General features: G+C 33.2%; 1 protein-coding gene across 1 annotated transcript in view; it reads left to right on the forward strand.

Annotated features, from left to right (window-relative positions):
* FSIP2 (fibrous sheath interacting protein 2) overlaps nucleotides 1–17,026 on the forward strand; it is a 114,836-nt gene that overhangs the window by 18,384 nt on the left and 79,426 nt on the right. Inside the window, exons 8-13 of the mRNA XM_007129656.2 lie at nucleotides 1,996–2,122; nucleotides 4,500–4,589; nucleotides 8,879–8,994; nucleotides 9,817–9,862; nucleotides 11,067–11,173; nucleotides 13,377–13,437. Coding sequence (XP_007129718.2) covers nucleotides 1,996–2,122; nucleotides 4,500–4,589; nucleotides 8,879–8,994; nucleotides 9,817–9,862; nucleotides 11,067–11,173; nucleotides 13,377–13,437 — 547 coding nt within the window. The remainder of the gene's footprint in view (nucleotides 1–1,995; nucleotides 2,123–4,499; nucleotides 4,590–8,878; nucleotides 8,995–9,816; nucleotides 9,863–11,066; nucleotides 11,174–13,376; nucleotides 13,438–17,026) is intronic.

The raw sequence follows: 17,026 nt of genomic DNA on the forward strand, positions 1-17,026 counted from the left end.
TGTCATTCTTACAGTTACTCTGCAGATAGTTTTAATTTCGGTGTGCCCATGGAAGGAGGTGAGCTCAGGGTCTTCCTACTCTGCCATCTTGGCCACAGCCTCTCATTTTGTAATTTTTTTTTTCTCTGTGTTTCTTTTTAGATGGTTTCTTTTTCTGAACATGTATTAATTAATCTCTTTCCCTGCAATATCTACTCTGCCATTAATGCATCCATTGCATTACTCATCTCACACATTAAAAAAAATTGATTTGGGCCCTTTTTATATCTTCTGTGTCTCTTATTTACCTTGTAAATATATAGAATGTAGTTATGTTTTCTGTTTTTTTAAAATTCAAGTATAGTTAATTTGCAAGTCGTGTTAGGTTTAAGTGTGCAACAGTGATTCAGTTGTACATATATAGGTATATATAGATAGATGCTTTTTCTGATTCTTTTCCATTATAGGTTATTACAAGATACTGCATATAGTTCCCTGTGCTATACAACAGGTCCTTGTTTACCTATTTTATATATAGTAGTGTGTATATGTTAATCCCAAACTCCTAATTTATCTCTCCACCCACTCCCTGCTATCCCCTTTGGTAACCATAAGTTTGTTTTCTATGTCTGTTGAGTCTATTGCTGCTTTGTAAATAAGTTCATTTGTATCATTTTTTTAGATTCCACATATAAGTGATATATGATATTTGTCTTTCTCTGACTTACTTCACTTATGTGATGATCTCTAGGTCCATCCATGTTGCTGCAAATGGCATTATGTAATTCTTTTTTATGGCTGAGTAATATTCCATTGTATACACACACACACACACACTCACACATACATATATACCACATCTTCTTTATCCATTCCTATGTTGATGGACATTTAGGTTGCTTCCATGTCCTGACTGTTGTAAATAGTGCTGCAGTGAACATTGGGGTGCATGTGTCTTTTCAAATTAGAGTTTTCTCCAGATATATGCCCAGAAGTAGTATTGTAGCATCACATGATAACTCTATTTTTAGTTTATCTAGTTTAACGTTATCTTTAATTCTAACATCTGTATCATTTCTGGATCATTTTTTATTGATTGCTCACTTTATGGGTCATATTTCTGTGCTTCTTTATATGCTTGGTATTCTTTGATTAGATGCCAGATATCATAAATTTTATATTGTGTGTGCTGAATATTTTCAGCTATTTATAAATATTTCTTAGCTTTTTTTTCTTGAATGTAGATAGGTAGTTTATTTGGAAATGGTTTGATTTTTATAGGTCTTGCTTTTTAATAGTTGTTAGATGGGGCCAGAGCCATGTTTAATCTGGGACTAGTTATTCCCCACTACTGAGGCAACATTTTAGTACTCTACCCAGTGCCCTATGACTTACAAAATTTTTCTGGGGTGGCTGGTGAGAATAGGCATCATAGGTAGGTGCCAAGTACTGTTTTCTTGAATCCTTTGGGATGATCCTGTCTTTGGTCTTGGATAGTTTCCTCACATACACATAGTGATCCATTCCATTGCTGACTACTTTAGGAAGTTCTCTGAGGATTTCTGGGTGTTTTCCTCTGTGCAGCTATCTCTTTTCTGGCACATCCAGTGTCGATATTAGTCCAGAGATTTACAGAGAGAAGTCAAATTTCATGTATGATATTATGTTTACCTATGTTAGGCCTGAGTGACTCTTGGTTAAGGAATCCTCCAACTGAAGATGATTTGAAATTGCCTAAACTCACCAGGAGAGCAATGCATTGAGATGCTATCTGATCTGAAACTAGACACCCTGAAGGTGTGAAGTAAGATAAATTGCATCTAAGGGTTAAATATATTCTTCATGTTTGACCATGTGTGGAAATTTACCCCTTACTACCCTCCCAAATTTGTACTCAGAATAACGTTACAAGTCACAAGTCTTGCTCATTTCCAACATACTATCACATTTTAAATATTTATTTGTATTTCTAAACAGCAAGTTGATGTTAACCAATATACTTCTTTAATATTTTAGAAACAAGCCCTTCTAGAGAAAAAAATGGCTTATCATTTACAAAAAATGCAAGAAAGTGGCATTAAAAGAGAAGATATGAGGAAAAATACAATTGATTACAGAGAACAAGATGGACCACATTATGAATGTGAGAACATTAAGGGCTGATGTAGCTATGTAGAAAGTGCTTGTCTGTGTATTTATGTAAAAGATCCTTTTACAAAACTCTGTTTGCTCACGCTTGCTACCTGCTTTGTGCTAGGGAAGGGTTCTAGGCATTTCCCTATCGATAGTTCAAGTTGAAAAGTAGACATACATGTAAAAATTAAAATAACCTTATCAAGTGGTTCAGCAGACAGGCTTGCCTATAGTGTAGTTCTAACCAACTTCCCTATACTTAATGTATTTTTTGCTACTGAAACCTTAAAAATTTGTAAGATAATTGCTATCACATAGCAACATGGTGTTCTACTATTTTGCCAGCCATAAAGAATAGACAGTACCAGAAAAGAACACAGGGAAGAAGGAAAGGAGGAGGTAGAGAAAGATAGAAAGGAACAAAGAAAGGAAAAAAGGAAAGAAATGAAAGTTTAAAGAAAGTACATCAAGTCATTACTTTGTTATGTCCAATATCTACCAGCTTCCTTTTATTTTTAACATTTTAAGACTATAGTAGGATTCATTAAATTAATTAATGATATTAAAATTTCATGGCCAGAATACAAAAATGTAGACTTGTTTTAATTATCTGTGACTAAATGTATCAGGAAAGAAGATAATAATCTTCCATGAGTTATCATCATAGCATCCCATCAATCCTATCTCTGTCCCATCAATCCTGTTTCTATGTGAGAGCCTCCCTTTGTCACTGAAGTATATTACTAACTAGTCTCCATTGGCTCTTATTTTTACCTACCTCAGATCCATTTTTTACACTGCTACATAATTACACATAAAACTCTGTTCTGCTAGTTTTTTCTCCTGGCCTCAAAACTTAAAGATCCCCATTACCTCTTAAATGAAGCTCAGACTTAGACAACCATTCATCACCATCTAGGGTCAAACCCAAACCTAACTTTATTTCACATTACCTCCTTGAAGAAGGCAGATATGATCTAGGGGTGATATGCTTAGGCTCTAGAGCCAAACTGCTGCAGTCGAAGTCCTGCTTTACCATTGTCTAGCCATGTAAACAGATTGGACAAATTATTTAACCTCTTTGAATCACAGTTGCATCATCTGAGAAGAAAATACTCCAAAATCCCATAAAGAGCCCACGAATTCTAGCCCATAGTAAGCATTCAATTAATTTCATTGTCTAGTCAAACGAGACTGCTGACCATTCCTAAAACACAAGTGAACTTTTATACTTCTGTGCCTCTCTTTATCCAAGTTTCTAGCCTGGAATGACATGCTCACTGTCCATCTCTTTAACTCCTACAATTCTTTAAGCTCCACTGTAAGTGACACTACAAAAAGTCTTTCTTGTTAACTGTAATTGGAAGATACCTGTCCTTCGAATCACTTATAGAACTTTGTATTCTTAATACATGTATTCCATACTTCCCACTGTCTTAATTACCTATTATATTGTAATTCCCACCTTTGTGTTTCACAGAGCACCTAGTATTATATGTATATATACATATATCTTTGTGTGTGTTTGTATACATGCATGCTTACTGAATGGACTAATTCAGTCTATTCCACTCATTGAGATAATGATAGCAATTTCATCCTTCAAAAAAAAAAAATCACTTTAGAAACTATATACATCCCTGCATCAACAACTGTTAACTTTCTCATTTAATAGGAAAAGAGTTTCAAGAAGACATTTTTAAACACTTGTTGCCTCAAATCCCTTTTTTTGAAGAAATAGGATATAAATTATTTTATCAGGTGACAAATGAAATTGAATTATTCCTCTGTAGTAATGTTGTCATCTTCCACCAAGTAGACAGCTTCCAGAGGGACAGAGAGAATAAGAGAGGACAGGAATATTGTGTGAACCTACTCCAATGAGAAGACAGATCACTCTCACATTTGACAGCCTTAATGAAAATCCATTGAGTGCACATGCTGTGAGGATCCTTTGCCCTCCTAAATGGTTAGAAACAGGAACTATAATTTCCTTTATCCTAAAGGAGGAATATGTATATGGTTGCTTATGCTAGGCTGTGAGGTACATTCAAGAGTTGCAGTTGTCAATGTGGGCTGGTGGGTCTCCAGCCAATAGCTGTATTGGTATCCATCTCTACAAAGACGAAATGGCGTGTTACAGTTGAGCCAGGTATAGCTTTTCTCTCTGTCAGAGGAAAATTCTGTCCTGTCTTTTAACTTGAAGGGATAACATTTGACGAGTAATCGTTTTTTGCATTCCTCCATCTTCTCCAATACCTCCCCACAATCCTAAATAGAAATTAGCATATAGGCTCACTTCCTATTGGGCATGAAAAGAGAGCCTGTCATGGGTAATTCTGTCATCATCATTATTGAAAATAAATGTTTTGTTGCATTTCTTTAAGCTTTTTCTCCAAAGAAGAAAGAGAAGAGTAATGATGACATAAAGATAGTTTATCCTGTTGGTGACCAGAAAGCAAATAAAGGAGCAAATGGTAATTTAATATTGTGATAAGAAATATTAAATAGTATTTTGGGGAAAGACTGAATTTGGATGGCCTTTTTTGCTTAAATTCAGATAATTCCTCTGTTCTTTGTTGTCAAATGATAGATTTAGAGTGATGCTTACAAACAATGATATAACCTCTATTGCTTTCAGAATTTCATCTCAAGTTACAGATTTAGTGTTCTGAACTTATCATCATTTTAGACAAATTAAATGGTCTATTGCTGCTGAATGAAAAATACATGAATGTTTTTATATTTCTCAAAATGATTTTTAAAAACTCTGCAACACAAGAGGGAGGGGATATGGGGATATATGTATACGTATAGCTGACTCACTTTGTTATACAGCAGCAACTAACACAACAATGTAAAGCAATTATACTCCAACAAAGATGTTAAAAAAAAGAAAAAACCTCTGAAGTGAGTCAGAAATTAAGTTTATGTACATTCACTCAACCCACTATGGACCCCAGTGAAATATCACTTTCTTTATTTATATCATTCTATGTTACTTCATGTTGTCCATTAGAGCTCATTAGATTAGACCAGGAACCCAAGCAACAGCATAAATATCCTCCAAATAATATACTATCAAAAGTATAAGACTGTTAGAAATTGAGCAATATGAATTCTTCTCCCATATTACATTTCCAGGGAAAAATTAAAGTATAAAAATTAAATCCCTTTGTCTTTATCAATTAAATTCTAAAGAAAAAGTTTAAAATCTTTTCTTCCCTGAATGTGTAATTTGATTAGTCTCATAAAGTCTCTGAGATAAGACAGGGTTGCCTTAGCTGAGGCTGTCTTCCACTCAGGACTACTGAGTTTCACTTAATTCAGCTCTAAGCTTTAAAGACCAAAGATTTTTAAAGTCCAAAGATTTTTTGGTCCCATTTTTCAAGTCCAAAGATTTTTTTTATAAAATATCAAAGAGTTACAACATATACAATTATGACAACACCAGCCACATATCTACTAAATGTAGACAATAAAACTAAATTCTCAGTCTCTAAAGCAGTTATCTCATGCAGAATGATCTTCTAAAAGTCTAGTGTTGAATGTAGGCCAGACTGGTCTTACTGATGTCAAAAAAATCTCAGTGTTATTGGAGGAAAGGATGATAGATGGAAAATATGATTTTCAGCCTCACTAAGGTACCAGTCTATCTGTGACAGTTGTCCAGGTATCAAAACTATAAATTAAGCATAGTTGGGAGACAAAGATGAAATCTAAAACTATATTAATACATATCTGGGTGGGGGGAGAGGATCTATTTCTACCCTCTAAGAGATTGGCAAGTGAATCATTCTTGTTTTGTGTGAATTTTAGAAATGTACAGTAGTGATATCACAATTCATTATATATTAAAAGTGCCCCTCTTTCCCATTCACCATAATCAAACCTCCTTATTTTCCATCTCATCACTGAACTGAATATGAACTCCATACAGTGTCACAACCTTTACACTCTTATGGGCAGTTTGCCCCCACATTTCGTAATTGGCAACTATCCAGAGTTCAGAGGCCAGAATTCTCTATAGTTCCTGCTTCTGATCTTGTCTCTGTATTTTTTCATTCTCATAAAAAGATCCTGAGGTAATTTATTGTGGTTTTTAAATTACCCTAAAGCAAAATGGAATTTTTTTATGTAATTGCATGAATTTTAACACATGTATGAATTTGTATGACCTCTACCACAATCACATGAGAACATTTACAACATTCCAAAAATGTCCTTTTGCAGTCACACCATCTTCCCTCCCACTAATAAGCCCAGGCAACCACTGATATGTTCTCCATCACTATAGTTCTTTTTCCTTTGGAAAATACCTTGTAAATGGAATCATATGGTATTTGACCTTTTGATAATTGCTCCTTTCAGCATGCCTTTGAAATTCTTTCAAATTATTTCATTTGTCAATAGTTGACTCCTTTTTATTGCTAGTCCATTGTCTGTATGCACCAGTTTTATTTATGCATACATCAGTTGAAGGAAATTTGGTTGTTTCCAGATTTTGGTGATTATGAATAGAAAGATCAGAAGTATACATTAAGCTTTTTTGTGAACAAGGAATTGTTGTATATGTTTAAGTTTATAAAGAATTGCCCAACTGTTTTCCAGAGTGGCTATAGCATTTTGCATTCCCTATTTGCTATGCATCCTTGTAACTGTTGGTATTATCAGTAGTTTTTATTTTAGTCATTCTAATAGATGTACTGTATCTCATTGTGGTTTTCATTTGTATTTGCCTGATGGCTAATGATGATGAATATCTTTTCATATGCTGTTTGCCTTTTGTAAATCCTGCCTGGTGAAGTATCTGTTGAAGCTTTTTGCTCTGTTGAGTTTTGGGAGTTATTTGTATATTCTGAATATAAGTATTTTTCAGGTGTGTGACTTGCAAATATTTTCTCTCAGTCTGTAACTTGCCTTTTAATTTTATGTTTCTGTTTCTGATTGATCAGTGTGTCTCCCCCTTTGCCCATATTGCAGTCTTTGATTACTGTAGCTTGTTATTAAAATGTAGTATAATTCCAGCAACTTAAGTTTTCTTCAAAATTTTTATGGATATTTAAATTCATTTGCCTGAGTATAAATTTTATACTCAGCTTTACTGCAAAAATTATGCCAGGATTTTTGAATAAAGTATATTAAATCAATCTATAGATCAATTTAAGGGGGAAAGAAATCTTTACAGGGTCCTTCCAATCAAGGACGTTTAGGTCGTCCTTGATTTCTTTCATAAGTGTTTTGTAGTTTTCAGCACAGAAATCTTGTATATGTTGTGTTATGTGTATACATAAGTGCTTCATTTTCGGTACTGTTGTACATGGTATTTTTAAAGTTTGATTTCCAATTGTCCATGGCTATTGTTTTTACTATGTCTCTTTGTACAGATTTTTTAGTGGTTGTTCTAAGTAACAGTGTACTTACTTAGCTTATCACAGTCAACCCTAACTAGATATTCTACCTCTTTATGTAGAATATGGAAACCTTACCACTATATATGTCTCCTTACTCCTCTCCCCTTTGTTATAATTATCTTATGTATTACATCTACATATACCAAACAGCCACTCAGAGTAATCATCATTTAAATGACTAAATAGGGGAAGAACAGCCTATCATATTTACTCAAATAATTAACATTTTGGTCGCCCATTAATTCCTGATGTTTCTGGTCCCACGTTTCTTTCTGGTATCATTTTCCTTCAGTCTATAGAACTTCCCTTAGCATCTCTCTTAGAACAAATTATCTGGCACTGAATTATCTTAGTTTTCCTTCACCTGAGAGTATTTTTATTTTACCTTCATTCCTGAATGATACTATTTACCCTTGATATCGAATTATAAGTTGTCAGGCTTTTTTTTCCCCCCAAAACTTTAAAACTGTTGTTCTCCATGGTTCTGATGGACAAAGATACCATTATTAAGATATTTTAATACAATTGATATGATATTGTGTACAGTGTTTTGTGACTTGCTTTTTATACTCAGCATTATATTTCAAAAGTTTTACCTATGTATTGTTTGACATTTTACTTCCTTTCAATACTAATCCTATCCCATTGTGTGAATATCCCATTGTGTAAATATACCACAATTTAATATGTTTTTCTTTTGGTGGAAGTATCTGAGAAGTATACTTCTCAGAAATTTTTAAAAAAAGGAATGAATTATTAAAACATACAATACTCAGTGAAAGAAGCCAGGCAAAAAATACTATATATTACATACTATATGATCCCATTCATATAAAATTCTAGAAAATTCATATTAATCTTGTGTAAGAGGTACAGAGCAGTGTTGCATGAGGATGGGAAGAAAGAGATAAATGGATTACAAAGGTGGATGAGAAAACTTTCAGGGGTATTAGAAATTTTATTTTGGTTGCAGTGATGGCTTCACAGTTACAAATGTATTTTTAAATTGAGGAAACCATTCCATTTAAATAATTAAGTTATAATTAAATTATAATTAAACCAAACAATTATAATTAAACCATTAAATTATACTTCAGTGAGTTCTTTTAAAAAATATACTGTTTCTGGGCTTCCCTGGTGGTGCAGTGGTTGAGAGTCTGCCTGCCGATGCAGGGGACGCAGGTTTGTGCCCCGGTCCGGGAGGATCCCACATGCCGCGGAGCGGCAGGTAAGCCATGGCTGCTGAGCCTGCGCATCCGGAGCCTGTGCTCCGCAACGGGAGAGGCCACAACAGTGAGAGGCGCGCATACTGCAACAACAACAACAATACTGTTTCTTTCATTTACTTTTAGGACCCTTTGTAAACACCATTCATCGGTCTCTAAGTAGTTCAAAGAATGTTGCAAAAAAATCAGTACCTTCTGTTGTTTGTCAGCCAGATGTACAAGACAATGATATTGAACAAAAGGTATGAAATTATGTCTCAAGCTTCTGTATGGTGATTATTAATTTATCTAGTTAACTTTTACTTCTGTGAACCATCTCCCTCTCTAGCATGTTATGGATTGGTTAGGAATATTAGGATCTATTCCTGAGAACTGATCCCTTTCCCTAGATGTGTTGAGTTACCTTTGTGCTAAACTCACTCACTCTCATTAGCAGAAACTAATCCAAACAAACATTTAGCAATTGCAATATCTAATATTTATTGAGCATCTACTGTTGGCCAAAGCCCTGTGACTTTTTCCTGAAGAAAGGGAAAATGAATAAGTTGGTCACATAGGATACAAAGAAGAATAAGACATAATCTTTCCCCTTGAGGACTCATTGTCTAATGGGACAGACAGATACAAAAATGTTATTACAGTAAATAGAGAGTCTGGGATGATAAATTTTATTTTGATTCTAAGCAATGTGTTTTTAAAGCATTAGACTGGATTAGAATAGGTTGGATTTTATTTCCCTGAAACAAACTGAATGACTAAACGTTTTAGAACCAACCACTAAATAGATTACCATGTCTTTAAACAAAATATGGAGTACTAGAAGAGGGTAAAGTTTGTACGTGGCTGCATATTAAACTCAATTTTGAACTAGTGAAATTTGAGATCCCTGTGGAAGGTGTCCTAGGAGGTTGGTAATAAGTATTGTCCCTGAGACAATTTTCATGAGAGAGTTAGAAAATAAAAGGGAAGAAAATCTGTATTAATTTGGTTGATTGGTAGAAGGCAAAATCTCTTTCAGAAGTGAAGTTACTAATGAATGTTTTTATCTTTAATGTACCATATAGAAAGATGGAGAGACAAATAAAAAATCAAGTATTTTTGATAATAGAGGTAAGAAAATAAAAAACATTCATAATTGTTGTTTGTTAAGTACCTAATTATGGTTTCACCATATGGTTTCTCAAGTTACTTGTTATACCATGGATTATAAAAACCATGGTTGTTTTGGAAAATAAAGCATGGTATAAAACTGTTTATGAATTTTGATGTTATAATTAGCCTATATGTTTGAATGATTGCTTGATACGTATGACTTTTGAAATTTGCAAAGGTGGAAAAGTTAGAGTCTCTGCTGTAGCTGTTTATAGTGATAGGTAGAGTAAGGGACTGACATACTATGGTTCAGTAGGTTATAATACAGAGAAATATCCCCAGGAAGGTCCTCATACTGCACTGCCATCTATTCCCCACAGACAATACATCCTATTTCCCATCTCCCCTTGAGTGGAATATACAATAACTAAGTTTTTCTGCACCTTGTTAGATTTTTGGAAGTCACTAAAAACACTCTCATGCAAAACCTATATACACACATAGAAAATACTGGACACCTCCATCCAGTGGCCAATGACCACCTCAAATTCAATACAAAAATCAAATTTTTCAACTTCTTGATCCTTCTGTTTTTACCCAGGCACAATACTTGACTTATCTTTGACTCTTCCTCTTTCTTGAATTTTGTATCCCAAAGTTGCCACTCTCTGTCTAATCTACCTCCTTCATTCCTCTTTCCCTCTCTTTTGCATTCCCACAACTGCTGCCTTTCTTTCCTCCGTCCTTGACTATTTCAATAACCTTCCTCTAACCTCTTCTTCCTCTTTTTAATCCACCCTACATTTTGGTGTAAAGCAATCTTCCTAAAACACAGTTTTGGTTATTCCCCTATCCAAGTTGTGAATGGTTTTCCGTGACAGACTGAATGAAATGCAAACAGTTAAATCTGCCAGCGGTTTGTGGTTAGTTATAGGGATTAAACTGGCATAATATTAAATAAATTAGGATCAGAGGTTAAGAATCTCAGACTTGTTCCTGAGGGCAGTGGTGAACCACTGGAAATTTGTAGGCACTAAACATCAGAAAAGGTCATGTTATTCTTAGAGATACTTCCTTAACTCAGGTAAATCCCTGATTGGTGTATTCCAGTGATTGTGGCAGCTCAGCAGGGAGAACATTGGATCAGTTCTATTCATTAACATTCACCCTTGTTCCAGCAATATTATCTTTTCATATGTAAAAGTATCTCATCTTTCTCCAGGAGAGATACATGTCTCAGCTCAAGATTCAATGATTTCAGCTCAGAATTCAGCTACAAGAAATTTTCCCAGATCTTCACAGTCTTATATGGGTCCTTCAAAGGATGAGGTATATATTTCTTTTGCCCCAAATGCAAACAATAAATGAAGTACAATCATATGATCATCATTGGTATAAAAAATTCACTCATGAAATGACAGTACAGAACTTCAGTCCCTGAAATTAATCATACCATAATAAAATTTTAATAGCTCTAGGATAGTCTTCCCAAATATAAGCTACAACATGTTGTTTACAGTACATATGTGCAACCTTCAGAAGAAGTATCAAATTAGGCTTCTCTGATTGGGCTTTGACTAGTACTGATGGATTGTTCAGAGACAGACATACCGTCTCTCCCCATTTCCTTTTGACCAGTGAACAGTTACTTGCTGTTGAAAAGTTACCAGCAAAAATTCAGGGTGCAGCTTCTGAATATAACATAGATATATAGATATTTTTCTCTGTGCATTGCCAGCTTGCGATTATAGGAGTCAAAACCACATCTTCCATTCCATTAGTAACACAGTGTTAACTGTATCAACTGTGCTAAAAAGTTAACATGGTTTGCAAGAGATTTCAGTAAACTGGAAAAATATTAAATTCTCTCCAAATGAATTCTATTTGATTAGGGTAGAAAGTGGCATCTTCTGTGTCCTCTAATGCATAATGATTGACAGACTACATTATACATAGCTCATAAATGTAGTATGTTTACTATAATATGCTTCTCTGTAGCACAGTTTTATTATAAACAAGTATTTTACATTTCAGTGTTCTACTATGTTAATATCCACATTAAGCATGAAAAATAAATTTCTTAACAACTCTGACATTTAAAGTCCTCATATTGCCCAACAGATGTCAAAGACTATGTCGTGTACTAAAAACCAAACCAAAACAACAACAAAAAAATGAAAAACTTCTTTAAAAACAGTCTATAAATTTTATTATTGACCTTTTTTGAGTAATATGTGTATTTTTAAATTTGCCATCCATATTTCTCTAAAATGAATATTAAATGTCCACAAATATCTAATTTATTATGATAAATACTATGAGAATTTTATTATGATAAGTATCACATCCTGTTTCCAACATGTTGTACAAAGCCTACCACTGTCAGAAAATGTATTTCTGGTGGCCTGTGTTCAGCTCTCAGATCTGGGAATAAAAAAGTCTATTGCAGGAATTCCCTGGCAGTCCAGTGGTTAGGACTTGGCGCTTTCACTGCTGGGGGCCTGAGTTCGATCCCTGGTTTAGGAGCTAAGATCCCACAAAGCACATGGTGCAGCCAAAAGAAAAAAAGAAGTCTATTGCACTGGATTTTCTGCTCTGAGAGCCAAATCCTCATATATTCAGAGAATCTGCTCTCTGCCTTCCAGCTCTGCTTAGTCTTTTATTCTTTTTTTAGCCTTGTTAAAAAATACACCTATTCATTTGTCCCGTTGTTAACTTCCTTACTAATCAGTGCACTCCAAAGATAATTTAACAATAAATAATATTGTACAGAAAAGAGTTAACATTAGCAGGCTTGGGACTGCTGTCTTTGTAGAGACCTGCTTTCAAGATTGGCCTATGGCTAGTGTTTGGGAACTTGGCTTTTCTAACATTCCCTAACCGATATGGAAATTTCCCTAACTGAATGGGTGGGTGCATGTACATAGATTCTGCAAACAATGTAATTTTTGCTGAACATCTTATTTCCTTTAGGGGGGCTAGAATTTCATATATGCACTAGACAGAGGATGTCTTCATGACCAGCCTTCAATAAAAACCTTCAGTGCTGAGTTTCTAATGGATTTCTCAGGCTGAAACATTGCACACATGTTGATGCATTTTTTATTGCTGGAGAAAAGAGCATGTTCAAATGTGTCCTTTTACAGGAGGGAGAGAACATAAGGAAGACTATGCATGGATTTTTCCAGACTCCTCCTATGTCTTTCCCCTTATTTATCCTATAGTGTATCCTTTTACTGTAATAAATATTAGATGTGAGTACAACTGTATTCTGAGTCCCATGAGTCTTAGAAAATTACCTTATGTGTGCATAGTCTTGTGGCCCTCCTATAATATAACTGTGAACTTTTGAATTCTGTAAATAATAGATGTAATATAACCATCAAAAATGTGTGCATTTCTAAAAAAATTGACATTTAAGAATTATCAGAATCTTAAATCTCTATTTTAAATATATAAATAATAGTTGATGTTCAGATCCTGGAAAAAAAAATCCTTTGAGAATGTTTGTTTTGTTGTTTGGATTATGTAGAAGGAGATAAATACTGATTGGAATGAAAGATCAAAGAGACCAAGCTACTTCTGTGAATCAGGTAAACATCAGCAACAGCTATTGAGTAAACTGTGCAGTCTATTAATTCATTCTTTCAACTAACATTTATTGAGCTCCTGATTCATGCCAGGTATGGTGCTAAAGACTGAACAAAGAAAACCCGTGGTTCTTACCCAGGGCTGTTACAGTGTAGTAAGGAGATAATCATGCCAGTAACCACAACCCAATATGATAAGTACAATAAAGAAAGTAGGTGTGTGTACAAATCAGAAGAAATATAGAGAAGACAGTGCCTAGGTCTGCCTGGGGTCCTCAGAGAAGCCTTTACAGAATAGGTCAGACTTAAGACATGAAGGATGAGAAGGAATTTTCTATTTTAATTTTGAGAAAATTGATACTTTTTAATGTTAATTGTTCTCTTTCTTTGAGTATTGAATGCCTTTCTATTTGTTTAGAAGTTGTCTTGAATATTGTTTTATTATATACATATATATGACACATAAATATGTGATTCAGGATAAATATTGGTTTTGTGCTTAAGTTTATTCCTAAGTAATTTTATCACTTTTGCCACTTTTATAAATATATTCCCACATTCATGTATAAATAGATTCCTAATGCTAGAGAAACACTAAAGTTTTTCATCTTGTATCCAATTACCTTACCAAAATCTCCTGTTAATTTTAATACTTTTGCTAATATTTCTTGTTTGTTTCTTAATAAACAATTACATGAGAGAATTTTTTAAATTCCCAAATGTTTGTACTCATTTTAATCTGTCTAAATATAGTTACTGGAACTTCCAATATTAAGTGGCATGGTAGTTAACAATATGACTGTTAAATTCTGTGTTTTACTTGAAATTGTTTTGGTGTTTTGACATTTAGGATATTTGCTGTTGGTTTTGGTAAATAATACTTTATTATCTTTAAATAGTGTTTTTTCCTATCTTATTATGGCTGAAGATGAAATTATGAATTTTATTTATGAAATCAAATTATTAATTTTTGAAAAATCTTTTCTAGTACCTATTGGTATAATCATGATATGTTCTTTGATTTATAAGGATTATGTTGATAGATTCTATCATATACTATTTTCCCATTTCAGAAATAAATCGCACTCATCATATTATATTTTTGTATATTCTCTAAACTGAAATAAAACATATAATCAGAAAAGACTACAAAATAATATACAGCTCAATGAATTATCACAAAGCAAAACACCCATGAAACCACAATGTAGATCGAGAAATAGAACATTGGAAATCCAGCAGAAGGCCTCATTGTACTCACTCCCAATCACTATTCTCCTCTGCAGATACTGTCATTATCTTGATTTCTGATATTATAGTTTATATATCCATTTGTGTATATTTGTGCAGTTTCTTATTATCAAGCCACTACTCCACTGTCCTAATTACAAAAGCCTTGTAGTAAATCTTGATATCCAGTAGAGCAGGTAGAGTATTGACTAGTTGACTATTCTTAGCCCTTTGCCTTTCCATATAAATTTTAAAAAGAGCTTGTTGAGTTCCAAAAAAAAAAAAAAATCTTACTGGGATTTTTTATTGGAATGTCATTAATCTGGAGATCAGTTTCAGGAGAATTACATCTTTAAAGTATTATATCTTCCAGACCAAGAACATACATAACTTTCCTTTAATTTCTCTCACTAATGTTTATGCTTTTGTGTCTTAAATATTTTTCATTAGATTTATTCCTAGGAACTTGATTTTTTATGATATTTTAAAGAATATCTTTTAAATTTGTATTTTATAATTATTGATGCTCTGATGAAATAAAACTAAGTTTTCTATATTGGTCAGAAACCTGGGTAACCTCAATTATTATTACTAATAATTTGTCTACAGATTATTTTAGACTTTCTACATATATAATAATGTTTTCTACAAATGTCAGCTTTATTTCTTTCTTTCCAATCCTACAGCTATTTTTCTTGACTTCTTAAACTGTCTAGTATCATTAGTGTGTATTGAATAAGACATTTTTTTGATTCCCAATCTGAGAGAGAATACTTAACATTTTGTTATTAAGAAGAATGCCTGCTGATTATTTTTTATAGGTCTCAACATATTAAGGACATTGTCTTAAATCCTTACCCTGCTAAGATCTTTCATTATGAATGGATGTTGAGTTTTGTTCAGTTGGATTTTGTTTTTGTTTCACAATTACTTGAGATGATTATATGACTTTTCTCCTTTATTCTGTTAATGAATTATGTTCATTTAAAAAAATGTTGCTCCAGACTTTTCTTCAAATAATAATCATTTGATCGTTATGTATTATTCTTTTCCTATGCACCTTGATTCAATCTGCTTGTTTTGTTTTACATTTTTTCCTTATATAGTCATAACAGCAATTGGCCTATAATTTTCACTGCTCATAATATCTTTTTTAACATAAAGGTTGTACTATCTTTATAAGTATTACATCCTTTATTTTCTTCTGGAAGACCTACGTAGAATATTGGGGTAATTTTTTCCTTAAACATTTTGTAGAATTTACTGGTGACGCTATCTGGGCTAGGAGTTACTTTGTTAGGTAGTTCTTAATTACAATTAAACATTTTTAAATATAGGATCATTTAGTTGTTAGTCTGGTAATTTATCTTTTTCTAGAAATTTATCAATTTGCCTAAGTTTCCAAATGTATTAGCATAAAATTATTCATAATATCTTGTGTACGTATCCTAATACTATTATTTTAACTTTTTAATTAAAATTAAAAGCATTCAGAAAATACAAATTTGTGTTCAATAAATCATCACAAAGCACACAAATCTATGTAACCCCTGATATGAACAATGATATTATCTGCACTGCAAACACACTCATTCTTTTCCCTCCAAATCAAAACATCCTGCCTCCTTTTCATTCTCGTGATTTCTACCACAATAGATTAGTACTGCCTGTTTTTGAACTTTATATATAAATGAAATCAAGGTATGCTTTGTTTCTGGCTGCCTCTCTCAATATTATGTTTCTGAGTTTCATACTATTTTTGTGTGTCATTGTAATTCATTTTAATTGTTATATAGTATTCCACTTCATGAACATACAATTCTACTGTTTATGGATATATGGATTTTCCAGATAGGAACTGTTATGAGTAATAATTTATGAACTTTCTAGCACATTTGAGTGTGAGTGTGTTCTATGGATATATATCTAAAAATAAAACTGCTTGGAGATTGGATATGTATATACACTAGTAGATAATGCTCAAGAGTTTCCTGAAGGGGTCTCACCAATTTAAAGTTTTACCAGCAGTTAATGAGAATTCTTGTGATTTCATATCCAGCCATCTCAACACTTTGGTATTACAGTCTTTAATTTTAGCCATTCTGGTAGATTGTTATGTTATTGAGGTTTTAATTAACATTTCTCTTATTAGTAATGAATTTTCATATCTTTATTGGCTCCTTGGATATCTCATTTTGTGAAGGTTCTACTTAAGCCCCTTACCTATTTTTCTATGAGATTGTGCCTCTGCTTCTTACTAATTTGTTAGTAGGTTTTTTTTAAATATTCTGCATAATGAATCCTTTGTTGTATATAATGGTGTAATATATTCTCACACTATATGCCTTTTCTCTCTTTTATT

Source organism: Physeter macrocephalus, chromosome 2 (assembly GCF_002837175.3).
Source record: "Physeter macrocephalus isolate SW-GA chromosome 2, ASM283717v5, whole genome shotgun sequence".
Classification (NCBI taxonomy): Eukaryota; Metazoa; Chordata; class Mammalia; order Artiodactyla; family Physeteridae; genus Physeter; species Physeter macrocephalus.